This window comes from Kogia breviceps, chromosome 8, assembly GCF_026419965.1.
Source record: "Kogia breviceps isolate mKogBre1 chromosome 8, mKogBre1 haplotype 1, whole genome shotgun sequence".
NCBI classification, from domain to species: domain Eukaryota; kingdom Metazoa; phylum Chordata; class Mammalia; order Artiodactyla; family Physeteridae; genus Kogia; species Kogia breviceps.
In genome coordinates, this window is record NC_081317.1 from 5,164,132 (window position 1) to 5,190,645 (window position 26,514).

Genomic DNA, 26,514 nt, shown 5'->3' on the forward strand with positions numbered 1-26,514 from the left:
GGTCCCTGTTACCAAGAGTGACACCCACAGTTCCCAAATAACTAAACGACACCGATTACGTTGTAAAACAGGAAACTCCTTTGTAAAGCAGGGAGAACTGGAGTGCCTCTGATAATAGGTATGTGGAAGGTGTGCAGGCCCAGGGGGCTGTCCACTTGGCCCATCCTTACTCCCCGCAGAGGCTCCTGATGCACCTCTGGGAACTGGGGGCAAAGTTTAAAGACCACCAGGACCGTGATCCCCGTCACCCTGTAGCAACTCACAAGGTCTCCAGGACCCTCCCGGAAGCCTCTAGGACAAGTCTCACCCTGTCACGCATTAGAATCACCTACTAGGAGTTCTTTAAAAAAATGCACCAAAACTCATACCCAAGCCTCATCTCCAGAGAGCCTGATTAGATGGTTAGGGAGGGGGTCCCCCACCGCGTCCAGTGTACAACTGGGATTGCAATCCAATAATCCAAGACCCACCAAACTGTAAGAATTAAATATGTCAATGGGGGTAGGGAGATCTGGGTGGTAAGCGGTGGAAACGGAGAAAATGTACGTGTGTCACGGTACATCTCCTCTCTCCCAAACTGTAAAGACATGGGAAAAGACTAAAGGAAGGCTTGTTCATTTTTGGGGTCACAGACAGGTGCTTTTCAGAATTTGATGACAAGTTCCAGAATGAGGCGACTTCGGCAAACGCCACAAGGCAGCCCTTTCTCCTGAGACATAGGTAAGAGAGAAGATTTCAGGAATTTCACAGCTCAATGCTCGCTCAATATCTATCAAGATAAAATTATTCCTGACGTTCAAACACCAAATGGCTACCCAAATATGTCTGGCTAGGTATTATCACTGGAATTCATAGAAGCAGCCAACTTAAAAACTGCAACAGATCTGACAGACACCATCCCAACCACGTGAGCAAACTGCCAGCACTCACATCAGGACAAAAGGAAATCGTGCGACGTGACGCACATCACCTGTGTGGTATGACTGCTCAAAATGTTTCACGTGAACCTCGCCATGTGGAAACTCTCAAATCCAACTTGAGGGGCCGTCCACAAAACTAACTGACCTGTGACCCCTTCACGAATGTTAATGTTGAGAAAGACAAAAAAGGTGAGAAACCGGTTGAGACTAACGAGACAAAAGCGGAATATAACGTGTGGCCCTTGAGTGGATCCTGGATTGGAGGGGGGAGAAACGACCACAAAGAACATTAAAAGGACAGCTGTGGAAAGGCCAATACCAGCTGTAGACTGGATTACTGCTAAATTTCCTCAGTGTGACAATGTATTGAGTGCCCTTATTTTTAGAAAACATACTGGAGCTCCTAGGGGTGAAGTGTTTCATGTCTGCGATTAACTTTCAAATGTTTCAGAAAAAAAAATCACGTTAAAAAGGAAAGACATAAAGCAAATGGTGCAAAACATTAGCAAGTGTTGACTCTCAGGGAAGGGCATGGTATTAAGAATATAATTTATGCAACCTTTCTGTAGGCTTGAAAGAAGAAAGAGATAGGCTGGGTACATTTACTCATGGGGTTTTATAATGCACTTCAACTTGGCTATAATCATTACTCCCATTTATGGTCTTTCTTTAATAAATGTGCTTGCGGTAGCGCTGAGTGTGGAAACCCAAAGATAGTCATCAGAGGAGATAAGCATAAAGCCACCGTCGGCTCCTTCTCATCTATGCGGCTTAAAGAGTTGCTCTGTGACTGGCCTTCACGTAGGGCAGGCTCCGCGTGAAGATAAATGTCCCACAACAAGATGGAGACACCATGGCAGCACTGAGGCCACTGTGAACCTTCCCAATCCAGAGTACAAAAGCCACAGGACTTCAGTGTGAGTTACAGGAAGCGAGAAAAAGGATCTAAACAACAGTCCTTAAAAGTAAGGATTGTTAAACAACTTGGAAAAATTTTTTTTGGCTGTGCCGTGCAGCTCACAGGATCTTAGTTCCCCAAACAGGGATCGAATCCGCGCCCTTGGGAGTGAAAGCGCGAAGTCCTGACCACTGGACTGCCGGGGAAGTCCCACAACTTGGAAAAATATTCATCTGGGAATTCAGGATTGAGCTCTAAAGCAGTTTGCTTAAAGTCATACCCGATACTGAGGAAGAGACTGAGGACTTGGATGACAAGGAACTGGATGATGCCGTGAGAGGTGCAGGGTGGCTGAGAGGTCCAGAGGACGCTGGCTTGGAGGCCGAGGAGAATGGCAGCACTGAGGGTGCGCTCTGCGAGTTGTGAACAGGAGCAGAGGTGGCTGCGGCCGTGAACCTGAAAATGGAAGCCCGAATGGGTCAAGGTGGCCTGCTGCTGTGACATCCTTTCACACTGGTCATGAGCGGTCATCAAAGGACAACTTACTATCCATACTTTTTTGCCTTCAGGAAATGCAAACATTTAGCCATTTCTTATAAAAGCTGAAAGCTGCATGAAAGCATTTATCATCTGCTTATCTGGAATGAAAAATTCATTGAAAATATCTACTAAGTACTTAAACAGGATGATGAAGCTAAGTTTATCATGGTATAAAACATTTATTGTCGATTCTATCAAGCTGAGTAAAGAAAGAGGGTGGGGCTCTACTGGACTTAGGAGAGTTTAGTGCTCTCCCTTTGCCAAGGAAATTACTGAGAACTCGTTGTGGGGTGATCGTCTCTGGGGAATGAGGAAGGAAGAGGAGAGCAGGTCACCGTCTTTGGGATGCTGAGCATCTACTGGGCAGGGGAGGTAAGTTTCACCTAAAGAGCAAACGTCCGTGAACAACGTAAACGTCCAGCATCAGACGACTGGTCGGGCAAATAAATTATGGTGTGGCCACAAAATGGAATACTACGCAACCTTTAGAACGACGTGGCTGCCCGGCAAATTTAATATTAACAATGACAGCGGCCAGCAGCCCCTTCAGAGTAATAAGAGATAATACGGAAGAGTGGGGGAAAACTGGTAGTGTTTACTCTCAACGGCTATCTTAGGAAGGGTTACAAGGTATAAGGGATCACTTCTCTCAAGAAGCTTACATGCTAGTGGTGAGAACAAAAGAAGCAGATAAAGAAGTGAAAAAGAAGGTATGAGTGAGTTAGTAGGACCCAGATCTAGAGGAAAGTGGAACACCACGCTGAAGTGTTTGGATTGTACTCAAAGAGCAATGAGAAGCCGCTGGGGCCTGCCGTCTGACGTATCTACAACTTCACAAGATCACTCGGTGGCTTTGTGGAAAACAGTTCGGAGAGTCAAGAGTGGACACAAGGAAGAAAAAGGACTAGAGACGTTCATTTTCCTTAAGGGATATACGGTCTGTGTTGCTTCATTTTTTAAAAGTAAGGAATATCTCCTACACTTAAAACCTGAAAAAGCAAAACAAGCATTTAAACATAAACTTCTAATAGTTAAAAAAAAAATTCTAAGAGACATCTCTGGACTCTGTGCACTGATGAAATGCAAAACTTTATGTTGTTTGAATTTTTACCATTTGCAAGTATTACTATGGGAAAAAGGAAGAGAAAATCTATTCAATAACTCCGCTCACAGCGACTCTATTTCTAGTGAATAACAAGCGATATTTCTACCCGTCAAACTTTTTTTTTTTTGTGGTACGCGGGCCTCTCACTGTTGTGGCCTCTCCCGTTGCGGAGCACAGGCTCCGGACGCGCAGGCCCAGCGACCATGGCTCACGGGCCCAGCCGCTCCGCCGCATGTGGGATCTTCCCGGACCGGGGCACGAACCCGCGTCCCCTACATCGGCAGGCGGATTCTCAACCACTGCGCCACCAGGGAAGCCCTCTACCCGTCAAACTTTAAGTGTTACCTACTTTTCGCTAAGGTTGACCTTGACTGCAGAGGCTGATGGTGGGAAGGTGGCCTTCATTCCTGTGTTTGCAGCAGACACGCTTGGCATTGGCGTGCTTTCCAGGGTAGGCTTAAAACCCGACGATCCAAAGGAGAATGAGGCAGCTGAGGGTGCCATGGGAGAGGCCGCAGGGGTGAGTACGAGGGAGGCTTGAGAAGGAGGGGCAAAAGAGAAGGAGGGTGCTCCAGGGCCCAAGGCTGCTTTGGAATTGTCCGAGGCACTGGAACACGGAGGGGCCTCCCCAGTGACAGAACCAGATGACTTCAAGGATGCAGAACCAAAGGAGAACACAGCAGGGGCTCCAACGGCAGAAGGCAAAGAGAAGGTGGGGGTGGGGGCAGCCGGTGAGGAAGGCAGAACAGAGGCAGGAGCTATGGCCGCTGCTGCATCGAGCTTCTGCGGGGCCTGAGACGAGGTGGGGGTGGTAGGGGTACTTCCTGCAATGAGAAATACGGAGAAAAAGGAAGGGAGAAGTTAACCCCGGAACAGGGGAGGTCCACATCACAGAAAGCAAGTGGGTTTGTGGAAGAATGAAGCCAGAAATAATGGTTCTCGTTCCACAGGGAAAAAAAAAAGGGAAATGGAGTTGATGTTGGACTTTCCATAGCAAACATTCCGTATGGTAAGATGTCCAAAACTTTGAAGGAAAAAGGAAATGCAAAAAGACATTAGACTTATAGGACTTCACGAACACACACTTGAGTAATGTAGAAAAAATACACTTCTCGATGTTACCGTGAAAAATAAGTTATTCTGCAATATTTTATTATCAGGAAAAAAATTTAATTCAGACTTACGCCTCATAATAGTCACTAAAACAACTCCAGGTTAATTAAAGACACACACATATACAAAAGCATATATATAACTATATCTCAAAACAAAGGAGGCAAAAAGTGAGTTGTCTCTTAGAGTCTATCAACTTGATAAGCCTAAAAGTGACAAAACAAAAAAATCAAAAAAAACAAAAGATATGACAATGTACAGAAATAGTTATACAACCAAAAGGTAAATGAAAAAAAATTTGCAGCAAATGACAATAGGTTTTATATTTTTTTTAAAGCTCATACAAATTGAGATTTTAAAAATTTTGAGACTTTAATAGATATAACCTGGGCATCTAATGCACAAAAAGAAAATATATTCAATCTCTCTAATCAAAGAAATACAAATTTAAATGAGGCGTATTTTTGGTTGTCCTCTAAATTATCAAAATAAAAATACATATAATCCCCTATGTTTGAAAGGGTAAAACAAACCTGAAACTTTTTATCACTACTAGGTACCTTTTTAGCACTGTCTTTTAGAAAGCATTTTAGCTTTATGTCTCAAAAATCATAGAACATGTACCTAGTAATCCCAATTTTAAGAATAAAGACTACAGAAATAACCTAAAAAATGAAAAAGATATTTAATACAACCCAAATGGTAAAATATATTCAACAGAGTGTTAAACACTCCTAAATGAATCATAAAGCTTATCTAAGAACCTGGAAAACACTTAAAATTTAAATAAAAGACCGGCATACCAATCATGTATACAATATAATCACAACGATGAAGAAAGATGTTTATGAAAAAACACTGAAAGAGAATACCATAAAAGGCAAGTTTAAAATTTTTTCTATTTTCCAAACTTTCTATAAAGTAAACATGTTAATTCTCCAACTTAAATAACTAACACTAAGAAAGCAGTGTTTTTTTTATCAATACATTTATGGGTCTTGGTTCCTCCAAAGTGTCAGAGATGACAGCTTATCTTCACTATGTCTAAAGCAAGGAAATACTTAGGATACAGCTATGGAAATGCCACTTTCTGAAAACAACGACCCCCAGGTAAACTGTCACTTCTATGATAGTACATAATGCAAGCCTATCTATTCTGTTAAAACTTCCTTTACACAATAAATATGGAGCCAACAACAGCTTAACCTCTTTAGAGACCCGAGCATATGTGTTAATCACTTCCATGCATTTAGTAGACCAATAGAAAAAGCATATGCCAAACCCCAAAGAAACCACAGGCATCTTCCCCACTGCAAATGGAGCTAAACATCTGAAAACCACCACATGCTGCTATTTGTGGTCATTCGGCCCGGCATCCTTGGCACCGGAGTGTGGAAGCGAGCGGAACCGCTGATGTCCTCTGAACCCGTGAGCCAGCCTCCAGCTAGAGCTGGTGAACTGGTGGGACACCTCCTCCCCCTTCAGTGGCTCTCTTCCTCTCATCTAAGCATGGCTGTCACCTCTGGGCTCAGCATGAGGGAACACGGGGCTCGTCTAGGAGAGGCAAACAGTGAAACTGGTCTTCGCTTGTGCTCGGGGAATGAGGGGCTCGCAGCAAGTCCCTCACTCTGAGCCGTGCTCAGGAACAAGCATCATCCCACAGGCTCCCGACTTCACGGGGCACACCGCTCGTCACAGACAGACCCAGCAACTGAGTGTGGGTCGTTCATGGGACTCAGGACCACTTAAGGGGGAAAAGATAACTCAGAGCACACACTGCAGATAAGCAGACATCCCAACACAACAGCACTGATACAGTCTATGCAAAAGGCACCCGGTATGTTCCTTGGGGTCACAATGCCAGCTGATAGGAGCCCAAGTATCTGAGTGGCTCTATTCATGAAGTACAGCTCACTCTGCATTGGGAAGCAGTGAGAAAGGATCCCCTAAGTGTTCCCCACCACATCCAACCCAACTGGTCAGCACTTCTTCCTAGGCACAGAATTGGTGGCAGTAAGAGCTTTTCTAGCTATATTAGAAGAGACAAACCTTACTAGTTATATACTCACAGAATTCAAGAAGAGAAATATTAGTAAAATTCCAAAATATGAAACAATGCCCTTCTAAAAAGTTCATTTTGTTCTCACAAGTGAGACACTGCCACTGTGAAAATTTTGACAATGCAGATTGGCATTTATAGGCATGCATTTATGTATGTGAAGTATATGTACCAAAATGCTGGCTGGCTATTGCTTGCTGGGTTCTGAAGTGATTCTGACTTTGTACTTTTTCTAATTTTTCTCCAATAAACATATATTACTTAAGTGATATCTACAAAGAGGAGGGGAAAAAAAAAAACCTAAAGAAAATTAAATGCAAAGAGAAAATTCCCATGTTCTCATCACCCGGCAATAGCCACTATTTAGATTTTAACATCTTTCAAGTATTTTTTCTATGTAGATATTTTTCTCATTAAAAAAGGAATCAGAGTGTACAGTGCTCTTTTACGATATGTCCTGTCTTTCCTTGTCCATAAATATAACATTTTTGATAGTTACATGGCATTTCACTGTACGGATGCACAATCATTTATCTAACCAACCTCTCAGGATTAAACATGTTAGGTTTCAGACCATATACTATAGGGTCTTACAATAGGATACTGTCAGTAAATTACCTAATGGGATCCATCGGGCTGAGATTCCTTTTTCTCTAAAGTAAAGGTTGGAGAATAAAGCTTGGGGGTGAGAGAAGGCAAGTATGTGCACGTGTCTGAGGAAAAGATTACTCCTGCCTCGGTAAGACAGACCGGCTGATCAAGATAACCACCCGTGCGACCTCACAGCATCCATCCCGGCAAGTACTCCCGACCAAGCCCTCGGTACCCCGTCTCGGCCAAAATGGGGGGAGGCACGCACCTGATGACTTGGGTTGTCGCTCTCCTTCCAATGAGAGCCGCTCTGGTGTCCTGAGCAGGGACCTAACACCAGGATTTTGATTGATCATGTAAAATGGACAAAGCACACCGTCTGTTGAAAGTAACATAAGAACTGGAGCAGGAGGAAGAGTCTTCTCATCATCTGTTAGAAAAGAAAAAAAAAAGGTGATAAAAGGGCCAAGTCGATTGAAGGGCCTGGCCCGGAAGCAGGAGACTGCCGGAAGCAAAAGACGCTTCACAGGACGCATCTCTGCAGTAGCTCGAGTTGGTTTGTTCTGATTTGGATCTGTACAGCCTTTTATGAAACAGCTCCTTAAAGAAGAGCTACTGCCATGATCAGATGGCCACCGTCCCGCCAGCCCTACAGGGAAGCCCTAGCCCTCCTGCAGTGGCTCTGACTCCCAAAGCTCCGATTTTTACGTGCGTCCCGGTGTTTGGGAGGTAGGTTTAGCATTCCCCTGACCAAGACAGGAGTCTCCAGGAAGTGACTCCTTTAGTAAAAAAAAAAAAAAAAAAAAGACAGATGAGCCTCTTTGGAAAACACACGGTAGGGCACAGAGAAGTGAGTCCCACTGCTTTATATTCATGCAGTTGAATCACAAGCATGTATTTTGTCAATTAAGTATTTACGAGAATCAGAGTAAATGAGCTAATCAGATCAAACAGCCTGACCAGGGAAAGGACAAGGAACTCAGTGGTGTCTGACGGGTACACCTTTCTGAAACGAAGCACAGAGAATATGGCTTTTTGTAAACAAATATTTTTTCCCAGTTTTACTGGGAAAAACCTGACAAACATCGTATGTATTTACGGTACACAACACGACGATCTGATGGATGTGTACACTGTGAAATGGCCGCCACAGCCAGGCTAATTAACACATCCAGCGCCTCACGTACTTTACCATTGTGTGTGTGTGGTGAACATTTTTAAAAAATTTTTTATTGGAGTAGAGTTGATTTACAATGTTGTGTTAGTTTCTGCTGTGCTGAATCAGTTATGCATATACGTATATCCACTCTTTTTTAGATTCTTTTTCCAGATAGGTCATTACAGAGTACTGAGTAGACCCCTGTGCTATAGGGTAGGTCCTTATTAGTTACCTATTTTATATACAGTAGTGTGTCTATGTTAAGATCTACGCCCTTAGTAAATTTCAAGTATAGATCCCCAGACCTTACTCATAATATAATTGAAAGTTTCTACCCTCTGACCAACATCTCCCCACTTCCTCCACCCTCTAGTCCCTGGCCACCACCATTCTTGCTCTCTGCTTCTGAGTGTGACTTTTTTAGATTCACATATAACTGAGATCATGCAACATTTGTCTTTCTGTGTCTGGCTTATCTCACTCAAGGGCCATCCATGTTGTTGCAAATGGCAGGTCTTCCTCTTTAAGGCTGAACAGTCCGTTGTATATACGTATATAACACGTTTCCTCTAGCCATTCATCCACTGATGGGCACTTCGGCTGCTTCCAAATCTTGTCTGCGGTAATAACATCGCAATGAAGACAGAAGCGCAGCTGTTGCTTCAAAATCCTGATTCCGTTTCCTTTGGAAAGGGAAGTGCAACTGCTGGCTCTCATGGGAGTTCTAGTTTTAATTTTCTGAGGAGCCTCCATGCTCTATTCCATACCGGCTGCACCAGTTTACATTCCCACCAGCAGTGTATACAAGGATTCCCTTTTCTCTGGGGCTTCCCTGGTGGCGCAGTGGTTGAGAGTCCGCCTGCCGATGCAGGGGACACGGGTTCGTGCCCCGGTCCGGGAGGATCCCACGTGCCGCGGAGCCTGCGCGTCCACAGCCTGTGCTCCGCAACGGGAGAGGCCACAGCAGTGAGAGGTCCACATACCGCAAAAAAAAAAAAAAAAAGGATTCCCTTTTCTCCACATCTTTGCTAATACTTGGTATCACTTAGCTTTTTTTTTTTTTTTTCTTTTTTTTTTTTGCGGTACGCGGGTCTCTCACCGCTGTGGCCTCTCCCGTTGCGGAGCACAGGCTCCGGACGCGCAGGCTCAGCGGCCATGGCTCACGGGCCCAGCCGCTCCGCGGCACGTGGGATCCTCCCGGACTGGGGCACGAACCCGCGTCCCCCGCATCGGCAGGCGGACTCTCCACCGCTGCGCCACCAGGGAAGCCCCACACTTAGCTATTTGATAACAGCCGTCCTAACAGGTGCGAGGTGATAACTCGTTATGGTTTGGATGTGCATTTCCCTGGCACTTAGTGACGCTGAGCACCTTTTCACGTACCTGTTGGCCATTTGTACGTCTTCTTCGGAAAAATGTCTATTCAGGCCCTCTGCCCATTTTCTAATCAGGTTGTTTACTTTGTTTTATTTTGCGGTTGAGCTGTATGAGTCCCTTATGTATTTTGGATGTTAACCCCTTATCAGACATACGGTCTGTAATTCTTTGTTCCCAATTCCACAGGCTGCCTTTTCGTTATATTGTTGGTTACGCTGTTTCCTTTGCTGTCTCTCTTTTTTGTTATTCTCTTACTTTATTTTTCATACAATGTTTAAAGGTCACACTCCATTTACAGTTATTACAAAACATTGCCCATGTTCCCCATGTTGTACAATACACCCTTGTAGCCCGTCTTACACCCAACAGTTTGTACCTCCCACTCCCCCACCTCGACATTGCCCAGCTCTTCCCTCTCCCCACTGGTAACCACTAGTTTGCTCTCTGGATCTGTGAGAAAAAATACGTCTTGTCTCACTGTCACATTTCACGGGACTGCGGCCCTGCTGAGCCTCAGCAAGGGGAGAAGACGGACTCAGAGCACGCGCTCAGGCCCCATATGGAAGCCCGTGCCTGAGGCCTCCATTTTCTAACCAGGCCTTCGAAGCAAGTGTTGGTATGCAGCACCCACGTGCCGTGGGGTGCTGTCCCCTTGGGAGGCACTGGGAACCTGGAAGGGGCACAGAGACACAGCTATGAAGTCAGCACTGTGTATGTCAGCCATATTCTAAAGCACACACAGACACGCCAACACTCAGATACTCAGACACACAGAGTATGTGGCCTCGGTCAATGAATATCCATTCAAATTAGATGAGCGTTGTGTAACACACTCTCTCACTCTTTAAGTAGAAACATGGTACAACAAGTTAAAAGTGCACAGCAGAGTAGACTCTACCATGAAAACGTAGAGTTGGATTTGAATATTAACCACGATGGGAAGAAGAGTTCTTCTGCGCTAAGCTATGTTAGGCTAGACTTACTGATGGTGATTTCCACTTGGTTGGTGTAATCTATGGCAACGCCCATGGGCAAGGAATCATCACTCTTGTCTGTCACAGGCAGTTCAGCTCGGCTAGAATCCTCCAGCAGCCAAGATTCCCAATTATTCTGGACAAAAGAACAAGAAGAAGAAAATGCCATGTTGGTTAGAGCATTCTCCAGCGCTGCTCAACAGGAGAGAAGAAAAAAGACAGCTCACGTGGTTTAGAGTTAGGTGTTGACTGAGACTCTGAAATCTGGAAAAACAGTCTAAAAGCTATGAGTCCCCCAGCAAGCGAGGGGTTACTTTTCCAAGTCAACCTCCCTGTCTGTTCCTGGCATACGAAGTTCCTGCCTTGTGAATAAATAACCACTACTGTGAACACTCTCTGAAGTATCGTCCACCACAACTAGGTAGACTCCTGAACACACAGGGTAAATCTCATAGCTGCACTAAGCCAGTCAGTAGCTGCTCCTAGAAATCTGGGACGGAAACCAGGATCTCCAGGGGATCTCTAGTGAGGTCTTGAGAGAGCAGCTTATAAAGATGGCCAGATGCCCTGTGCGCACTCGACCACAGAGACAGAAGGTAACCTTAGTTCTTGTCTTCCCAGTTCCTGGTGTCAGTTCCTCACACTGGCCAATCTTCCTACCACTGGATTCCTTGAGAAACCACCCCATCTTTCCAATAAACTCCCCTTTCATTCAAGTTTGCTTGAGTGGGATCTGTTCCTTGCAACAAATGATTCCTGGTTTTAAAAAATCTAACCTTTCGGGGGCTTCCCTGGTGGCGCAGTGGTTGAGAGTCTGCCTGCCGATGCAGGGGACGCGGGTTCGTGCCCCGGTCCGGGAGGATCCCACATGCCGCGGAGCGGCTGGGCCCGTGAGCCATGGCCGCTGAGCCTGTGCGTCCGGAGCCTGTGCTCCGCAACGGGAGAGGCCACAACAGTGAGAGGCCCGTGTACCGCAAAAAAAAAAAAAAATCTAACCTTTCAACGTTGACCGAAACTGGGCAGCATGAATCAAAGAGGAATAATGCTCAATGAGAAACAGAAATACAAAAAACTGCTCAGGAAAGGGAACATAATCATGCTCCATGACTTAGCTATGGAGTGAACAGTCACATTCATAACAACGTAAACAAAATGGATTCCAACTTGGAAAAACAATCTATAGACAAAACAAAGAAGGCTTGCTAATCACTACAGAACAGAATACAAACAGTACCAGCTTTGATGTTGCAAAAGACGAGACACAGATGACAATAGCTTACAGGTGGGAGTGGGGAAGGTGTGCTAAAGGCAAGGGTGGGGCGCTGAGATGCTCCTCTCACAGCTCGGAAGATCAAGAGAGATGGTGTATGGGAAGGCCATAAGAAAGGAAGGTAAAAATGATTCCTTAAAGTTCAAAGATAACCAATAGAAGAAACTAAAACAGTGCTATAACCCTACTGAAAGGAAGGAGGGAGGCTTTGAAGGCCACATGTGAGCTAAATCCTCATTTGCCCTAACAGTCAATAGTTTAACATTAATAATCAACAACTAGTGATAAAGCAAATTATTATTTAGGGATAAGGAGGTAACCATTAAAAGAAAAGTTTACAAGTTAAAAGTGGTCCCCTTTTGAGAACAGGACAGATCAGGACAGGATGGGCAGGGGTGATTTTTCACTTATAAGCCTTTCTCCACCATTTGATTCTTCAACCGTGAACATAATTATTTTGATAAAGAGCAAAAATAAAAGTGTTGTTCAATGTGTGAATACACAAAATATTTGTGCTACTAAGAAACTGTTACTGAAGTTAATCCAAGAGCAGCAAATCAGACTGCTGAACTCTGGCCTGTGACCCTGAGGGCTGTGCACACGTATGGCTGGCCACCTCGCTACCCAGAGAAGGATGGATAAATGCTGAATGACTGAAGAGGCATATGTACCTGTGCATGGGGTGCACAAAACATTTTTAAACTCAAGGTAGACGTTTAAAAAGAAAAGTTGCTGGCTGAGGAGTTGTGAGAAATGGTCAGAATGCAGGTGCATTTTGCAAGTGGACCAAACATTACCTTTTGACAGATGTGAGCTGTGAGAGAAAGAGAGTCAGAGGTGACACCATAATTTTTGCTTGAGCAATTGATGGAATGGAGATTAACCTACAAAGAAGGGAAAAACTTGAAGGAGGAGCAGGTATTGGGAGAAAAACAGGAGTTTAGTTACAGACAGTATTAGTTTAAGATGCCTCTTAAAAATACAAGAGGAGTTGCCACTTAAACATTTACATATGAGATAGAAAAATACCCCTGGAATAAACTCCACTTGCTTATTGCATATGATTCTTTTTTTTTTTTTTTTTTGCGGTATGCGGGCCTCTCACTGTTGTGGCCTCTCCCGTTGTGGAGCACAGGCTCCGGACGCGCAGGCTCAGCGGCCATGGCTCACGGGCTCAGTTGCTCCGCGGCATGTGGGATCTTCCCGGACCAGGGCACGAACCCGTGTCTCCTGCATCGGCAGGCGGATTCTCAACCACTGCGCCACCAGGGAAGCCCATGCATATGATTCTTTTGCTTAATGCCTTACTTAATGTAGCGGTAATTTAATTTGGAATGTCAAATTCTGATACAGATACTACTGCATCTGTATTTTATTGGTCCATGTATTATTTTGTTTCTTTTTGCCTAGTTCACTATTTAGGGTATACCAACACCCTGTAACAAATATAGATCCAAATATGTACTAGCCAACATTACAGAAGATTTGGGGAGTTTGACTGGGTATTCAAGTTGGCAGAGTGGCTGTCCTACCAGCTTTACTCAGGGATCTAAGCTCCTCATTTGTGGCTACACAAGCCATTCTTTTAGTCCTTAACCAACTTTGTATCCAGGTGACAAAGAGAAGAGCAAATGGAGGAGGCCCATAGTTCCTGGGGGCCAGGCCTAGAATTAGCACAGAAACTGCTGCTCCCATTGGAATAGGTAGAACTCAGTCACCTGGCCACACCTAACACCAAGACAGTAGCAGAAAAATAATTCATCAATTGAATGTTCATAAGTGAAAGAAATTTTAGGTCATTCTCCTGGTTTTCTTAGCAATAAGAAAAAATATTTAAAACTAGCAGAATTCTGTACTCACTTTGATTAGCTGAATAGGTAACTGACCCATATTCAAAGTTCTCTGCATCCTTTTCTTACAATCCTTTACAAAATGCAGCAGAGGCACTAAAATTTGGCTCACATTTTAAATAAAAAATTTTATTGATTTGGTCCTCTGTAGCTTATTGAGTTTTCATTCTCTCTTATTCTTTAAGAACAGCTCCATATGTGGGTTTTTTTTTTTTTTTTTTTTTTGCGGTACGCGGGCCTCTCACTGTCGCGGCCTCTCCCGTTGCGGAGCACAGGCTCCGGACGCGCAGGCTCAGCAGCCATGGCTCGCGGCCCCAGCCGCTCCACGGCATGTGGGATCCTCCCGGACCGGGGCACGAATCCGTGTCCCCTGCATCGGCAGGCGGACTCTCAACAACTGCGCCACCAGGGAAGCCCAAGAACAGCTCCGTATGTTTGTCTCTGCCATTATTTCTAAGTAGTCTGCAACTGTAGCTCTGAGCTTCTCTTTGACCTGAGTTATTTCAGTTAGTGACTTCATATACATGTATATATATTTGCCAGTATTTTGCAGTTTTGTTTTGTTTAAAATTGTGTCATTATCCAGCTTTATTACAGTGTCAGAAACAGTGCAATGTCATTTCTACATCTGACTTGATATGATCAATTTTTCAAAATGTTTTGTGGCTTCTGGGAAAAAAAAAAGTTTATTCTTGATGTGTACCCAAATTTAATACAACCATTACCTGGCCTTTACTAATTATATAATTAAAGAAAGAAAGAAAGAAAGAAAAGGTTCCCTTTCATCGTCTGTCCTGTGTAGTGACTGTGCATAATCTACCAGAGCTCAGGAGAGCTTCCCACGGCAACCTCAGCCCACCCTGGCCTGCAAGGAGCACAGAGGGGAAGCAGGGAGACGGGCCCTCATCTGCACAGGTGCTTTTAGCTTTCTGGCAGTTTTTCAAAGTCAAACAGAAAGTACGTCTGATGAGTCACAATTTGGTTCGATTTGCATGTCTCTCTTCCATAGTCAAGGATGGGTTATAGTTAACCAAATAGAAGAGGCAGCTTCAAGGAATAGGAAGAAAATAGACGGTTGAACAGAACAAGACAGAAAAAACCTCTGACACATCCAGGTACACTCCTATTGGAGGCTGATTACTAGTACGTTTCCACACACAGTGGATACATCCTAACCTAACCGGAGGGCTTTTGATGACATTGAAAGAACGGCTAAATCTGACACCCATGTTTGTCCAATGCAATATCCAAGCCATTTGGTCAAAGGCTCTTGGTCATTTAAGCTGTGCTCTCATCCAGAAACTCATTAAAAGTGATGTGGGAAAAAAAAAAAGGGATGTGACTTCATCTAAACCTTAACCTCAGTTAAACCCCTCCAAAATCTTTCTCAGAAAAGTATCACATAAAAGTGACAAAGAGAGACATTTACCTGGCTGCTTTGTCGAGCGAGGATACTAACTTCTGTTGAAGCCGCAGATGCTGCCAGCACTAAATCCCTTCAAAGAATAAAACCGGAAGACCATTAAATTCAAACAGCAACAGTTGTACCTTGACTTGAGTCACTGGTAGCATCTACAAGGCTTTCACTGGGATGTGAAGGAGAAAAGCAAGGTTTTCTACCTGGCTGAAGAAAGGTAAGAAGATTGTGGATGTAAAGCTTTAATTTTTAGTTCATAGGCTAGAGCCCTGGAGACTCAGCCAACTGGCTCCCTACTTAAGACAAAGGAGAGACACAACAGAATCAAGCCAGAATTCCCAATAAATATAATACCCCCCTGTAGAGAGAATAATCTAATTAGAGGAACAGAAGCTTTGTTTCAAGTCATCTACCTTTCAAAGGGACACTTCTGCTCAGAGGGAAGCTTTAGTATGTTCCTTAAATATCAGTATTTTCTTAAGTCATCACTGGAGTTAATGAGAAAATGGGATTTCTAAGTTTAGTATGTACTCGAGCTAAATAATTCAAGACTGGGAAGACAGAAGTAGTAGTCAGCAAGGCACTATCTAGCATGAGCTGAAAATATGTTCGGGGTATCTCCAGCCTCTATTTTCCTCCCTTACAGAAAGGAAACAAAACAGAACAAGCAGGACCAAGTGACTCAGGTGTGACCTGACAGTGAGGGCAGGTTGTATCCTCCCCGGGTATGCGGCTCACCATTCTTCAATGTAGCTGAGGTAGTAATGATGCTGCCTCTCTGTACAGCTGCCGTAGCAGGGCTCCATAAAGTTCACAAACACTTCTGGGTGCTTTTCTTCTTTTTTCTACAATGAACAGAACGAGAAAGAAACAATCTCATGGGTGATTCTTCTTGAATCCTACACAGTTAAGAATCTCAAAAGATAAAATCATTTAAGTTTTATGAGAAAATTCATTCAAAATATATAGACACTATATAAAGGCAGCATTGAGGGGTACAAAGAACAGAAGCACTGGCCACTGACCAAACTGAATTCAAAGTTTTCTGCCACTTTAGCATGGACAGATGACTCAACCTTTCTGATAATGTTTTCTCTCATGTATGATGGACCTAAAAAACCGACATCAAAGGCTGTTGTGAGATATGAAAGGATACACATAAAGCATCTAACCCAGTCTAACATGGAACATAAATAGTATTTAATAAATGCTAGTGTTAATACTATCCCTGCGAAAAGAAAATCTTAATGATACCTTGAAATAAGGCATCTTAATAAACTTATTTTTTAAATTCAATATTGTCAGGAACCCAAAAGAGTTAATAAAAACAAGCCACTTTTTTTTCTCATATCAGATTGGCAAAGATTTAAAATGGTACCATTGCATATTGACACACATATTGGGAAGCTGGTAGTTCCATCCCTGGTAGGAGTATAAACGGACACAACTTTTCTAAAAGATACTTCGGCAGTGTTTTCAAAAGCCTGTATCAAAAGAGCATATACTGCTTGACCTAGCAAATTCATTTCTAGGTATTTATCCTAAAGAATGAACATAATCCCATTAAGTGTACATAGAAGAGTGTCAGTATTCTTTAAAACAGGGAAAAACTGAAAGCAACCTGAGTATCCAACAGTAGAGGAGGCGCTAAATAAATTGATTATCTACCCAGAAGCAAAACTCAGATTCACTGAGGTAGAAAGACAGCTGCAATTTACTCAGTAAAAGAGGCTGCAAAACAGGATGCCTAGTGCCACCCCCACTTCTGCTATATTTAGACTTTTATGTGTGTATTTAATGTTTTTCTAGACTTTGAAAGCTAACATGATTTGGAAATATAGGCCCTGCCTCATTTGCTGGTTTTTAATGCCACTACAATTTAGTAAGACAGTGCAGATCTTATTATTCAGGTCCTTCTCTATCCTTCAAAATGCCTCGCTCCCTCACTCAAATGGCTCTTCCTCAGACGCCTTCCTTGACCACCCAAGCTAAGTCACACCCCAGTCATCATCCACCCCTCACCCTGCTTTATTTCCTCCATCACCCCATCACTCCTTGATCCGACACTTGTTTGTGGACTAGCACATTCATCCGAATGCAAGACCCACAAAAGCAAGGACTTTGCCTTGGTCGCAGCTATAGTCTCAGCTTTAAAGCACACTGTGTAGGCATTCGATAAATATCTGATGAATAAATAAGTGAACGAAGTTTGAAAATCAAGGTACTTTCTTGCTTTTCTAAAATGTCTTTATCAGGTTAACATCTACCACAACTCATAGTTTGCAACTTAAGCAAAGTAAGTTTTAGGACTTTTTTCACCTTGTGACTCCACAGTAGAACATGCTCTAAGTGAACACCACCATTTCGGTCCCTAGGCTCCCAGTGCAGCATTAAAATCTTACACCTCAAGTTGCACGACTACTGCCAGCAAGAAAAGGAAACTGAAGCCTAACTGCAAACTTTATTAGAAGACTTCTAAAATTCTCAAATAACAGAGACATCCTTTTCACAGACATACCGGGAGTAGAGCCATCACCACATCTGGAGCAGTTTCCAAGGTCCCGTCTGCAGCAGCATATACTATTGTGAATTCATATGTACCGATCCACAGCACATCCAGAACTGAAAGACATACATCCTAATAAACCATCTTGTGCTTGGAATAACTCCTGTACACTATATTACCATCTCATGGATTAAAAAAAAAAAAAATCCAACTCCTATAGCTTTTAAAAACGTCCAGATTAAACTAACTAAATACAATTCACAAAGACTCAAGAAGCCCAAATTCATCCCAAAGTGGTGTTTTTTTTTTTTTTTCTGGTGGATTATAATCAAGGCAAATAATGAAGAATTCTAATTTAAAAATCAGGATCCATTTAATGTCATTTACCAAGACACACAGGTGTCTACCAGAGGATTATTGTTACAGTGACTTAATTAGCTAACTGAAATAATGGGAGTTTTCCTACAGGAGGCACCAACATTTCCCTGAGCAGGTATGCAGCTACATCACATGATCTGAAATTTCTGCAATACGGACAGCATCTCATTAGAGGTCAGCCCAGTAAGAAAAGCAGATGTGTTACCTCTGACAGGATGATCTGCCTCATAAAATGGAGGACAAGGAATGACTTTTTTTTCCTGTAAAGTCTGAAAGAGATTTGAAGAAAAAAAAAAAAAAAAAGAGTCGAATGAAACAATCCCCAAACCAATGAAACTGTCAAATCCAATAAGTTCCCCTAGAAACCACCTAAGTCTCATCTCCCCAGCCAGGGGAGAATGAATACAGAGATGCGTGGATGCCTACTTCGAGAATCCTACCCTATGGAAACACTCACAGCAACGTGATCAATGTAGGTAATGAGGATACTCAATGCAATACCACTTAGAGGAGCAAAACCACTCACACTGATACAGATAATCATCAATAATGGAACAGAGATATTCACATAGTGGAGTCCTATGCGGCCATTCAAAAGAATGAAGTAGCTCTATATGTAATGAGCTGGAAAAAAAGACTCCAATACACTTTTTTTTTTTTTTTTGGCTGCACCGCACAGCATGAGGAATATTAGTTCCCCGATCAGGGATCCAACCTATGCCCCCTGCAGTGGAAGAGCGGAGTCCTGACCACCAGACCGCCAGGGAGGTCCCTCCAATATACACTATTAATTTTTTTTTTTTTTTTTTTTTAAAGCAAACAATAGGGCCTCCCTGGTGGCGCAGTGGTTGAGAATCCGCCTGCCGATGCAGGGCACACGGGTTCATGCCCCGGTCCAGGAGGATCCCACGTGCCGTGGAGCGTCTGGGCCCGTGAGCCATGGCCGCTGAGCCTGCGCGTCCGGAGCCTGTGCTCCGCAACGGGAGAGACCACAACAGTGAGAGGCCCGTGTACCGGAAAAAAAATAATAATAATAAAATAAAAAAAAATAAAAATAAATAAAAAAGCAAACAATAAAATTAAACCAACGGTATTAACTTTTTACAGGCTAATGCCCTAAAAGAATATGTACCAAATGTCACATAACAACTCTTTGTGATGACAAAGAAGAAACAAAACCTTAACCTCAAACCTACTCCACCACATTCACCACTTTGCAGCCCCTCAGAGAACAGGAGGAATGCACAACAGCACAGGCCTTGGCATTGCCTGTGAACCCCTCCTTCCCATTCAGATGTGACCAGAGAGATATGGATTCTTTGTCAATTTATATTGAAGAATATTCATGAATATTACCTCTGGAAGACCACGGGGGAAGCTGACAGAGTGGACATGCAACAACTCTTTCCCGCATTCACTTGTGTACTGAGAGATTTGTTGCAATGAGCATAAATTACATTTTAATAGAAAAACACAGCAAAGATACTCCCAAACCACCCCCAAAACAGTGGGTAACTTAAGTAAAAAAGTTCTGAAGTCCAAGGCAAGACTTACAGGAAGATACTGGACCACAGTTCCATTCTGTTTCCCCACTGCCAGCTGCTTTCCTTTGGGGCTCCAGCAGACTGGGTAGAGAAGAGAATGCTACCAATTAACAACTGAATAAAATGGAGCAAACCAATGAGATCTGTACCAAAACAGCCACATAATAACCACTTCTTGTTCCTCTGTCAGTCCATGGAAGACTGTGGGATCATCCTTACGTGGCGCGGTGAAAAAAGAAAGATCATTTTGATGATACAAGCCAATTGTGATTTATCACTGGGCCACTGAATCAGGTGTTAAAAATGCTTTTTCAATGGCGTATTGCCCAGAAAGCTGTGAAGTACAGAAAACTCTGTAGTCTTTAGATAAAACAAGAATACAGAAGGTTCTCAAATATCAAGAAATCATTCTCTTGCTCCTATTTGATATTTTCTCATGCTTTTCCTCAAAGGTACAAATGACTGTTTCAGAGTACGACCCTTTTAGATCAAAACAATTATTCTCAACAACACAGTTCTAAACCAACTATACCAAAATATTTCTTTCTCCAGAAAACCCAAGCACATTCAAGTTAAATCATGTATGCTATTTGGCTTCAAGGACATTAACTATGGAAATAAAAAACACTCTCTCCACTTCTACCAAAGAACAACAAATATGACAAAAAACCCCATTTGCTTTTTTTTTTTCCAGAAATTAAATTTTAACTAGATTACCATTACCATATGTTACAGAGGAGAAGACTTTATTACTCACCAGATGTTACTCCTACCGTGGAAGGAAGAGTCGCACACACTTTCACCGTCTCTGTGATTTGCAGGACAGCAATGCTGCCATCAGCCAGACAAACTGCCACCATGGAGGAAACAGTAGGGTTCCACTTCATATCGATCACCATGCCTCCTGCATCTTTCAGGAGCTTATGATACGCAAACGGGCGTTTCTGCTGTTTGGCCTTTTAAAACAAATGCCCAGAAGCAAAAATAAATTAGTAAGTTAATAAGTATGAGACATTTAAGAGTCAAAGAAAATTACTGAATCTGCAAGTTTTCTCGAATTACAGTTCACTTTTCTCCATGACCATGAAAAAAAAAAATGTAGCTCTGCACAATATTCTATTTCTTACAGACAATTTTAACACAACTTTGAAAATGGCGATCAATCGTTATAGCATACGCAGAGGGACTCACAACAAAGGAATACACAAATGCAAAATAATCCATAAAGAGCAGACACTAAATAAAAATCTGGGCTCTGCTTCTTAATAGCGTTGGGCCCTTGAATTTTAGAGAGCTCTCATCTTAAAATATTATACCTATTTTACCTGGCAGGCAGAAACCACCAAAGGCTTCAAAATTCCAAAAGAGCTTCACTGCAGGTTTGTTGTGGAAGGTTAATGAAAGATTAATGATATAAAAGGTACCCCCAAACAAACAAACACACAAGAACCCCAAATACTGAAACTCTTCGGGCCTGTTTCTCTACCTATGAAATGAAGACGACAGTACCCACCGCATAAGGCCGTGAGGGGTTGGCATGAATGAGAACAAGGCATGTAAAGCACTAGTACAGGGCCTGGCACACAGTCAGTATAAACACTCAATATTATTGACTATTATCATTACTAAACGGCCTGCAATGGAAGAACACTATATTAGGAGGCCAGAGATCCAAGATGTAGGAGCTTCTGACATTAACCACTAACTCTATGGCCTTGGGCAAGTCACCTAAGGGTCCCTGGGCTCTGGCTGTCTCATATATAAATGAGAAATGATAACATCTTGGGGCAGGTGGTATTATGAAATAATTCCTTGAAGTCACCTCTATCTCCGAAGATCTATGATTCTATAATTAAGGACTTTTTTTTTTTTTTTTTTTGGTATGTGGGCCTCTCACTGTTGTGGCCTCTCCCGTTGCGGAGCACAGGCTCCGGACGCGCAGGCTCAGTGGCCATGGCCCACGGGCCTAGCCGCTCTGCGGCACGCGGGATCTTCCCGGACCGGGGCACGAACCCGTGTCCCCTGCATCAGCAGGCGGACTCTCAACCACTGCGCCACGAGGGAAGCCCTTAAGGACCTTTTAAAAACCCCTATTTTAATCTAGAAAAAGAATTCAAAGGTCAACCAAGAACTTCTAGGTTATGATTCAACACCAGGAAATCTTCTTAGGTCCCTACAGTTTGCCAGCAGCTTACCTCATTGGAGAAAGTGCGAACATCAAAAAAAGCAATAATGGAACCATATTCACTGGACATCATGCACACGGAAAGTGTGAGGTTATCACAGCTCAGGGCCAGGTGATGTATCGGGAATTTCATAGGAACTAGCAAGCTTTGAACTTTATCAACTATGAAGACATAAAAAAAACACAAAGCAGAAAATGGAATGTTCTAAGCATAAGCCACAAACTCTCTCTTCAGGTCTACGTGAAACAATTTTTGCATCTACGTAAAAGTATGCACACACCCCGATAACAAGTTGTACAGATAAATCGTAGCTTTCTTACAGATGTATCACGTTGCATTAAGTATCATAGGGACTCCTCCTCATCTGACCTGAGAAAACTAACTGTGGCTGTAGCCCTTGTTGAAAACAGTGCCCTGTACCGTACTTTTGCAACAATGCTCCAAACAGCACACGTTCCCATTTGTTTGGATGGTGCTGTTGTGACAACTAAAAAGCCACGCAATGAAACTCTCCTCCCAGGGAGATGGAACCCAAGTTCAACTGAGCACGGCACAATGGTAAGCTGTTCTCCCCTCTGAGTTCAGAGGGACAGCTCATCAAAAGAGAAATACAAAGGACCAAGGAGAACACCCAGGAGGGCTTCCAGAAGCCTACCTAGAACTTCCTCTTCTTTGGGATCAATCTCAGGACTAACAGCAGTTTTACTACTAGAATGATTTCTTGTAAATCAAATGACATTAGCGCTTCACTCCTCTATCACGCCACACAAAACAAGGAACTTACCTATCTTATTGGGATCATCTCCAGGTTTATTCTGAATAAGAAGATTTTTAGTAGGAAAAATCTGCAACCCACTGGCTCCACCAGCGAAGACCAGGCCATACTTGTTGGACACGACAAGCAGATTCGAGCGTTCCTTGGGCAACTCCTCAGGGGAGTCAAAGAGTCTCACCTTCTTCAGTGCTCTAAACTGAAACTCCTGTGGTGCAGGGTCAAAACAAGATCAATTCAGGGAAGACAGGAAATTAAATCACATATGTCACTGTATGTCAGTACACCTAATTCCAGTACAACAAAATATACATTACCCTGAGGGTAAGGGCTGTGTGGCTCAGCCATTTTTAAGCTTCCTGTGGCACCCGGTACAGTGCTTATTAGTATTTACTGAATAAATTAAATTTTAAAAAATTCTTTCATGAAGCCTTCCTTGACCAACCCAGATAACACTGATCTTTTCCTTTTCTGAATTCCTAGCTTATTTATTGTCTGAACGACCACACAAGCTGCACTTTTTTATTTACAATCTTGTCCTATTTCATGGTACGTCTTATGATCCAGAGTAGTGCTTAATAAATTGTTGTTAAATATTGAAAGCGTCACTCAACGACCCTGTAAGCTCAAACTACCAGTGCAGTACTCAACAAAGATACATGGAAATAATGACCACTGAACAGTAACCAAATCCCAAGAACTGGCTTACCTGCATCAGACACTAAACAAAACTCCCACCACAGAAGAGGTCAATCTCTTGGTGTTCAAGACCTATAAACATACCTAGATGCTATGAGGACATCTAAAATCAAGTCCAAACCCCTTAACACAGGCTGTAAGGCCAACAGGGCTTGACTTGTCCACTCGCCCACCAGCCTCACCTCACAGTACTCTGCTTCCCTCCCACAACCGCGCCATCACCTCTGCCACATCCAGTGCCACCTCCACCCCCCACCTATTTCCAGTTTTAACTTCCTCGCATTTTCATGCTCCTTAGCACCTCAGGGCCTGGGAGCCTTCTCCAACCTCCTGTCAATGTCTGATTCATCCAGTCTTCCATGAATTCATTGATCTGCTTTCAAAGAATTTTCAGTGTGTACCACCTCTTGGTAAAAAGAGTTCCACACGTTTACCATGCATTATGTTAAGTTGTGTTTTATATATATATATTTTTTTTTCTTCAATTCTAAACCTATTTCTTTTTCTTCAATTCTAAACCTTTTTTTTTTTTTTTTTTTTTTTTTTTTTTTTTTTTTTGCGGTAGGTGGGCCTCTCACTGTTGTGGCCTCTCCCGTTGTGGAGCACAGGCTCCGGACGCGCAGGCTCAGCGGCCATGGCTCATGGGCCCAACCTCTCTGCGGCATGTGGGATCTTCCCGGACACGGACACGAACCCGTGTCCCCTGCATCGGCAGGCGGACTCTCAACCACTGCGCCACCAGGGAAGCCCCTAAACCTATCTTTAAGTCAAGGTTTTGGTAAAAATAATATGAATTTCCTTTTGCTTACACTCTATAAAGTGTAAAAGCCAAAGAGCCTTTCTCATTTCTCAGCCTTCATTTGTGTCCATTTACGCTGTTTCATACAGGATCCTTAACACACCCCACATACTGATTTCCTTGGATTAAATGTTTAATACATATTTGCTAAAAGATTAACTGAAATACTCTTCTTAATTCCAACTGAGGATCGTGATCAGAAATCCACACGGCTGGGCTTCGCTGGTGGCGCAGTGGTTGAGAGTCCGCCTGCCGATGCAGGGGACACGGGTTCGTGCCCCGGTCCGGGAAGATTCCCATTCCGCGGAGCGGCTGGGCCCGTGAGCCATGGCCGCTGAGCCTGCGTGTCTGGAGCCTGTGCTCCGCAACGGGAGAGGCCACAACAGTGAGAGGCCCACCTACCGCAAAAAAATAAAAAATAAAAAATAAAAAAAAGAAATCCACACGGCTTTCCAGGTCAGACCATAAAATTTTCAACCTTTTTTGTTAATTCTCATCCTGATAATCCCAAATATCCTACTTGGGTCTTGTAATCAGAAACTCAAAGGGAGGCCATCGTTTTCTAAGTCAGTGGTTCCAAAACCTTTTTATCCTTGTGCTCCAGCATATGAAATATGGCGCACTCTCATTGCGTTGCTCACCCTTGGCGGTGATTCTCAAGAAGCACGAGAGCATCGCAATTCTAAACATGGTGTGGATTACTACTCCCTAATGCATTTCAGTGATTTGTTGTTCAAATGCCTAAAATATTCCTACAACTTATTTCCTTTCGGGTGTTTACAACCATCATTTGAATCACCTGGCCCTCTCAAGTCTCCTGACTTCAGGCTGATTTCCAGTACCGAAACAGGCCTCCGATCCTAGTTAACTAAAGCTCTTGTAGGGTAAGTGATGAACCCTGGCTCTGCATTAGGCAAGCGTGGACCGCCTTACGAGTACAGCGAGAGAGGAGGGTCTTAAAAACAGTAACAACAATCTGGTTTTCAGCCCGCTTGTCAAATGCGGCTTTGGGTAAGTTACTTTCCGAGCCTCAATTTGCTCCTCTACATTAACAAGTACTCCGTAGGGTTGCTGTGATAATTATCAGTGCCTGGCACAGTAAACGCTCAATAAACAGTAGTTAGTACCACTACTCCGATCACCACGTTAAAGTAGCTAGGATAACTCAAGAGGCTCGCGCAAGACCAACAGGGGACGCGGAAAACGCATTCGGTGGGGCTTTCACGCCGATTGAACTGCACAGCGCTCCAGGACGCGGTAATGAGAACTCTGAAAGCGGCAAATTGTTCAAGCAGGAGGCGCGGGGGCGGGGGGGGGGCGGGGAGGAGGTGGCGGGTCAGCGGACATCCGAGCTTCCCGAGTCAGCGGGGCTCCAAGGCAACACCAGAACTAAGGAAGGGAGGGAGGCCCCGGCCAGTGTCTGACCTTCATCTCCCGCTCGGGGATCACGGCATCCATTTCGTCTCCCATCGCGCCGCCCTCAACTGATCAAAGCAGCTACCGCAGCTGCCCGCGTCCTTGCAGACACAGCCCAGGCGGTCCCCAGGCCAACTTCCTTCCTTCAGCTCTAGCGGCGCGCATGCATGACGCACTTCCGGTGCGCTTCTATGACATCACACGTTTCGGGCCGAGGGAGGCGGAGGGACCATTTAAAGTCGCGACCCTTCTGGCCGCCGCCTCCCATTGGCCGGCTCTGACAGAGTAGGGGGCGTGGCCCGGGGTCCGTGTGCCGGCGCCCGGGAGCCTCCAGGTTCCGCCACCGCGTTTTCAGGTGGAGCGCACTTGCTTCCTGTTGGTATCTCACACTGGGAAGTCCAAGCGCGAGTCCACCACGTTCGTTTCGTTGAAACTTCGCAGTAGTCTTTGGATGTAGGTGGTTATTAATAGTTCCGATTTCAGAGGAGTTGGGAACTTGACAAATATTTCCAAGGGGCTGTAGCTTCTGAGAAAGGCTTTAGAGGAGTGTGGAGGAAAAAGGTTCTCAAAGTTGGGGGGCCGGGTTCTCGCCGCGGAGACCCTTACGTGTCTGAAGGCTGAAAGGGGATATTAAAGGGCGCCAGCGATCAGCTTTGTTTACCCGTTGGAGTAACAAGCCTGAGAACTGCGCAAAACACTGCGCAGACATCCTAGTCACCTGGTGGTTATCATTGCCATTGAATTGATGAGGCAACTGGAAGCACAGAGAAGTTAAGAAAATTCCCCAATGCCCCTCAGTCAGAAAGTGGTGAAGGCTGGATTAGCATTCAGCCTTGCTGATTGCTGGCTATTACACAGCCTACGTAGAGATTTTTGTAGTTGAATTATATTACAAATGCTCTAGGACAGAGATTCTTAACTTGGAGCCCATGGGTTAGCTC

General features: G+C 43.9%; 1 protein-coding gene across 9 annotated transcripts in view; it reads right to left on the reverse strand.

The window, feature by feature from the left end:
* NUP214 (nucleoporin 214) overlaps positions 1 to 25,734 on the reverse strand; it is a 104,176-nt gene extending 78,442 nt beyond the window's left edge. For 6 of the 9 annotated variants that reach the window (XM_067040449.1, XM_067040446.1, XM_067040448.1 and 3 more), the window contains exons 1-14: positions 25,583 to 25,722; positions 22,672 to 22,867; positions 21,897 to 22,048; positions 20,459 to 20,657; positions 19,712 to 19,782; positions 18,363 to 18,426; positions 17,792 to 17,895; positions 16,012 to 16,118; positions 15,286 to 15,352; positions 12,804 to 12,890; positions 10,746 to 10,872; positions 7,495 to 7,656; positions 3,813 to 4,287; positions 2,099 to 2,274 (exon numbers count right to left, since the gene is read on the reverse strand). In XM_067040449.1, coding sequence (XP_066896550.1) covers positions 2,099 to 2,274; positions 3,813 to 4,287; positions 7,495 to 7,656; positions 10,746 to 10,872; positions 12,804 to 12,890; positions 15,286 to 15,352; positions 16,012 to 16,118; positions 17,792 to 17,895; positions 18,363 to 18,426; positions 19,712 to 19,782; positions 20,459 to 20,657; positions 21,897 to 22,048; positions 22,672 to 22,867; positions 25,583 to 25,627 — 2,032 coding nt within the window. In that variant the 5' untranslated portion in view covers positions 25,628 to 25,722. Of the gene's footprint in view, positions 1 to 2,098; positions 2,275 to 3,812; positions 4,288 to 7,494; positions 7,657 to 10,745; positions 10,873 to 12,803; positions 12,891 to 15,285; positions 15,353 to 16,011; positions 16,119 to 17,791; positions 17,896 to 18,362; positions 18,427 to 19,711; positions 19,783 to 20,458; positions 20,658 to 21,896; positions 22,049 to 22,671; positions 22,868 to 25,582 lie in introns of all 9 variants that reach the window. The other 3 variants (XM_059072521.2, XM_059072525.2, XM_059072522.2) reach the window with 1 other exon arrangement.
* Positions 25,735 to 26,514: the final 780 nt, after the last annotated feature.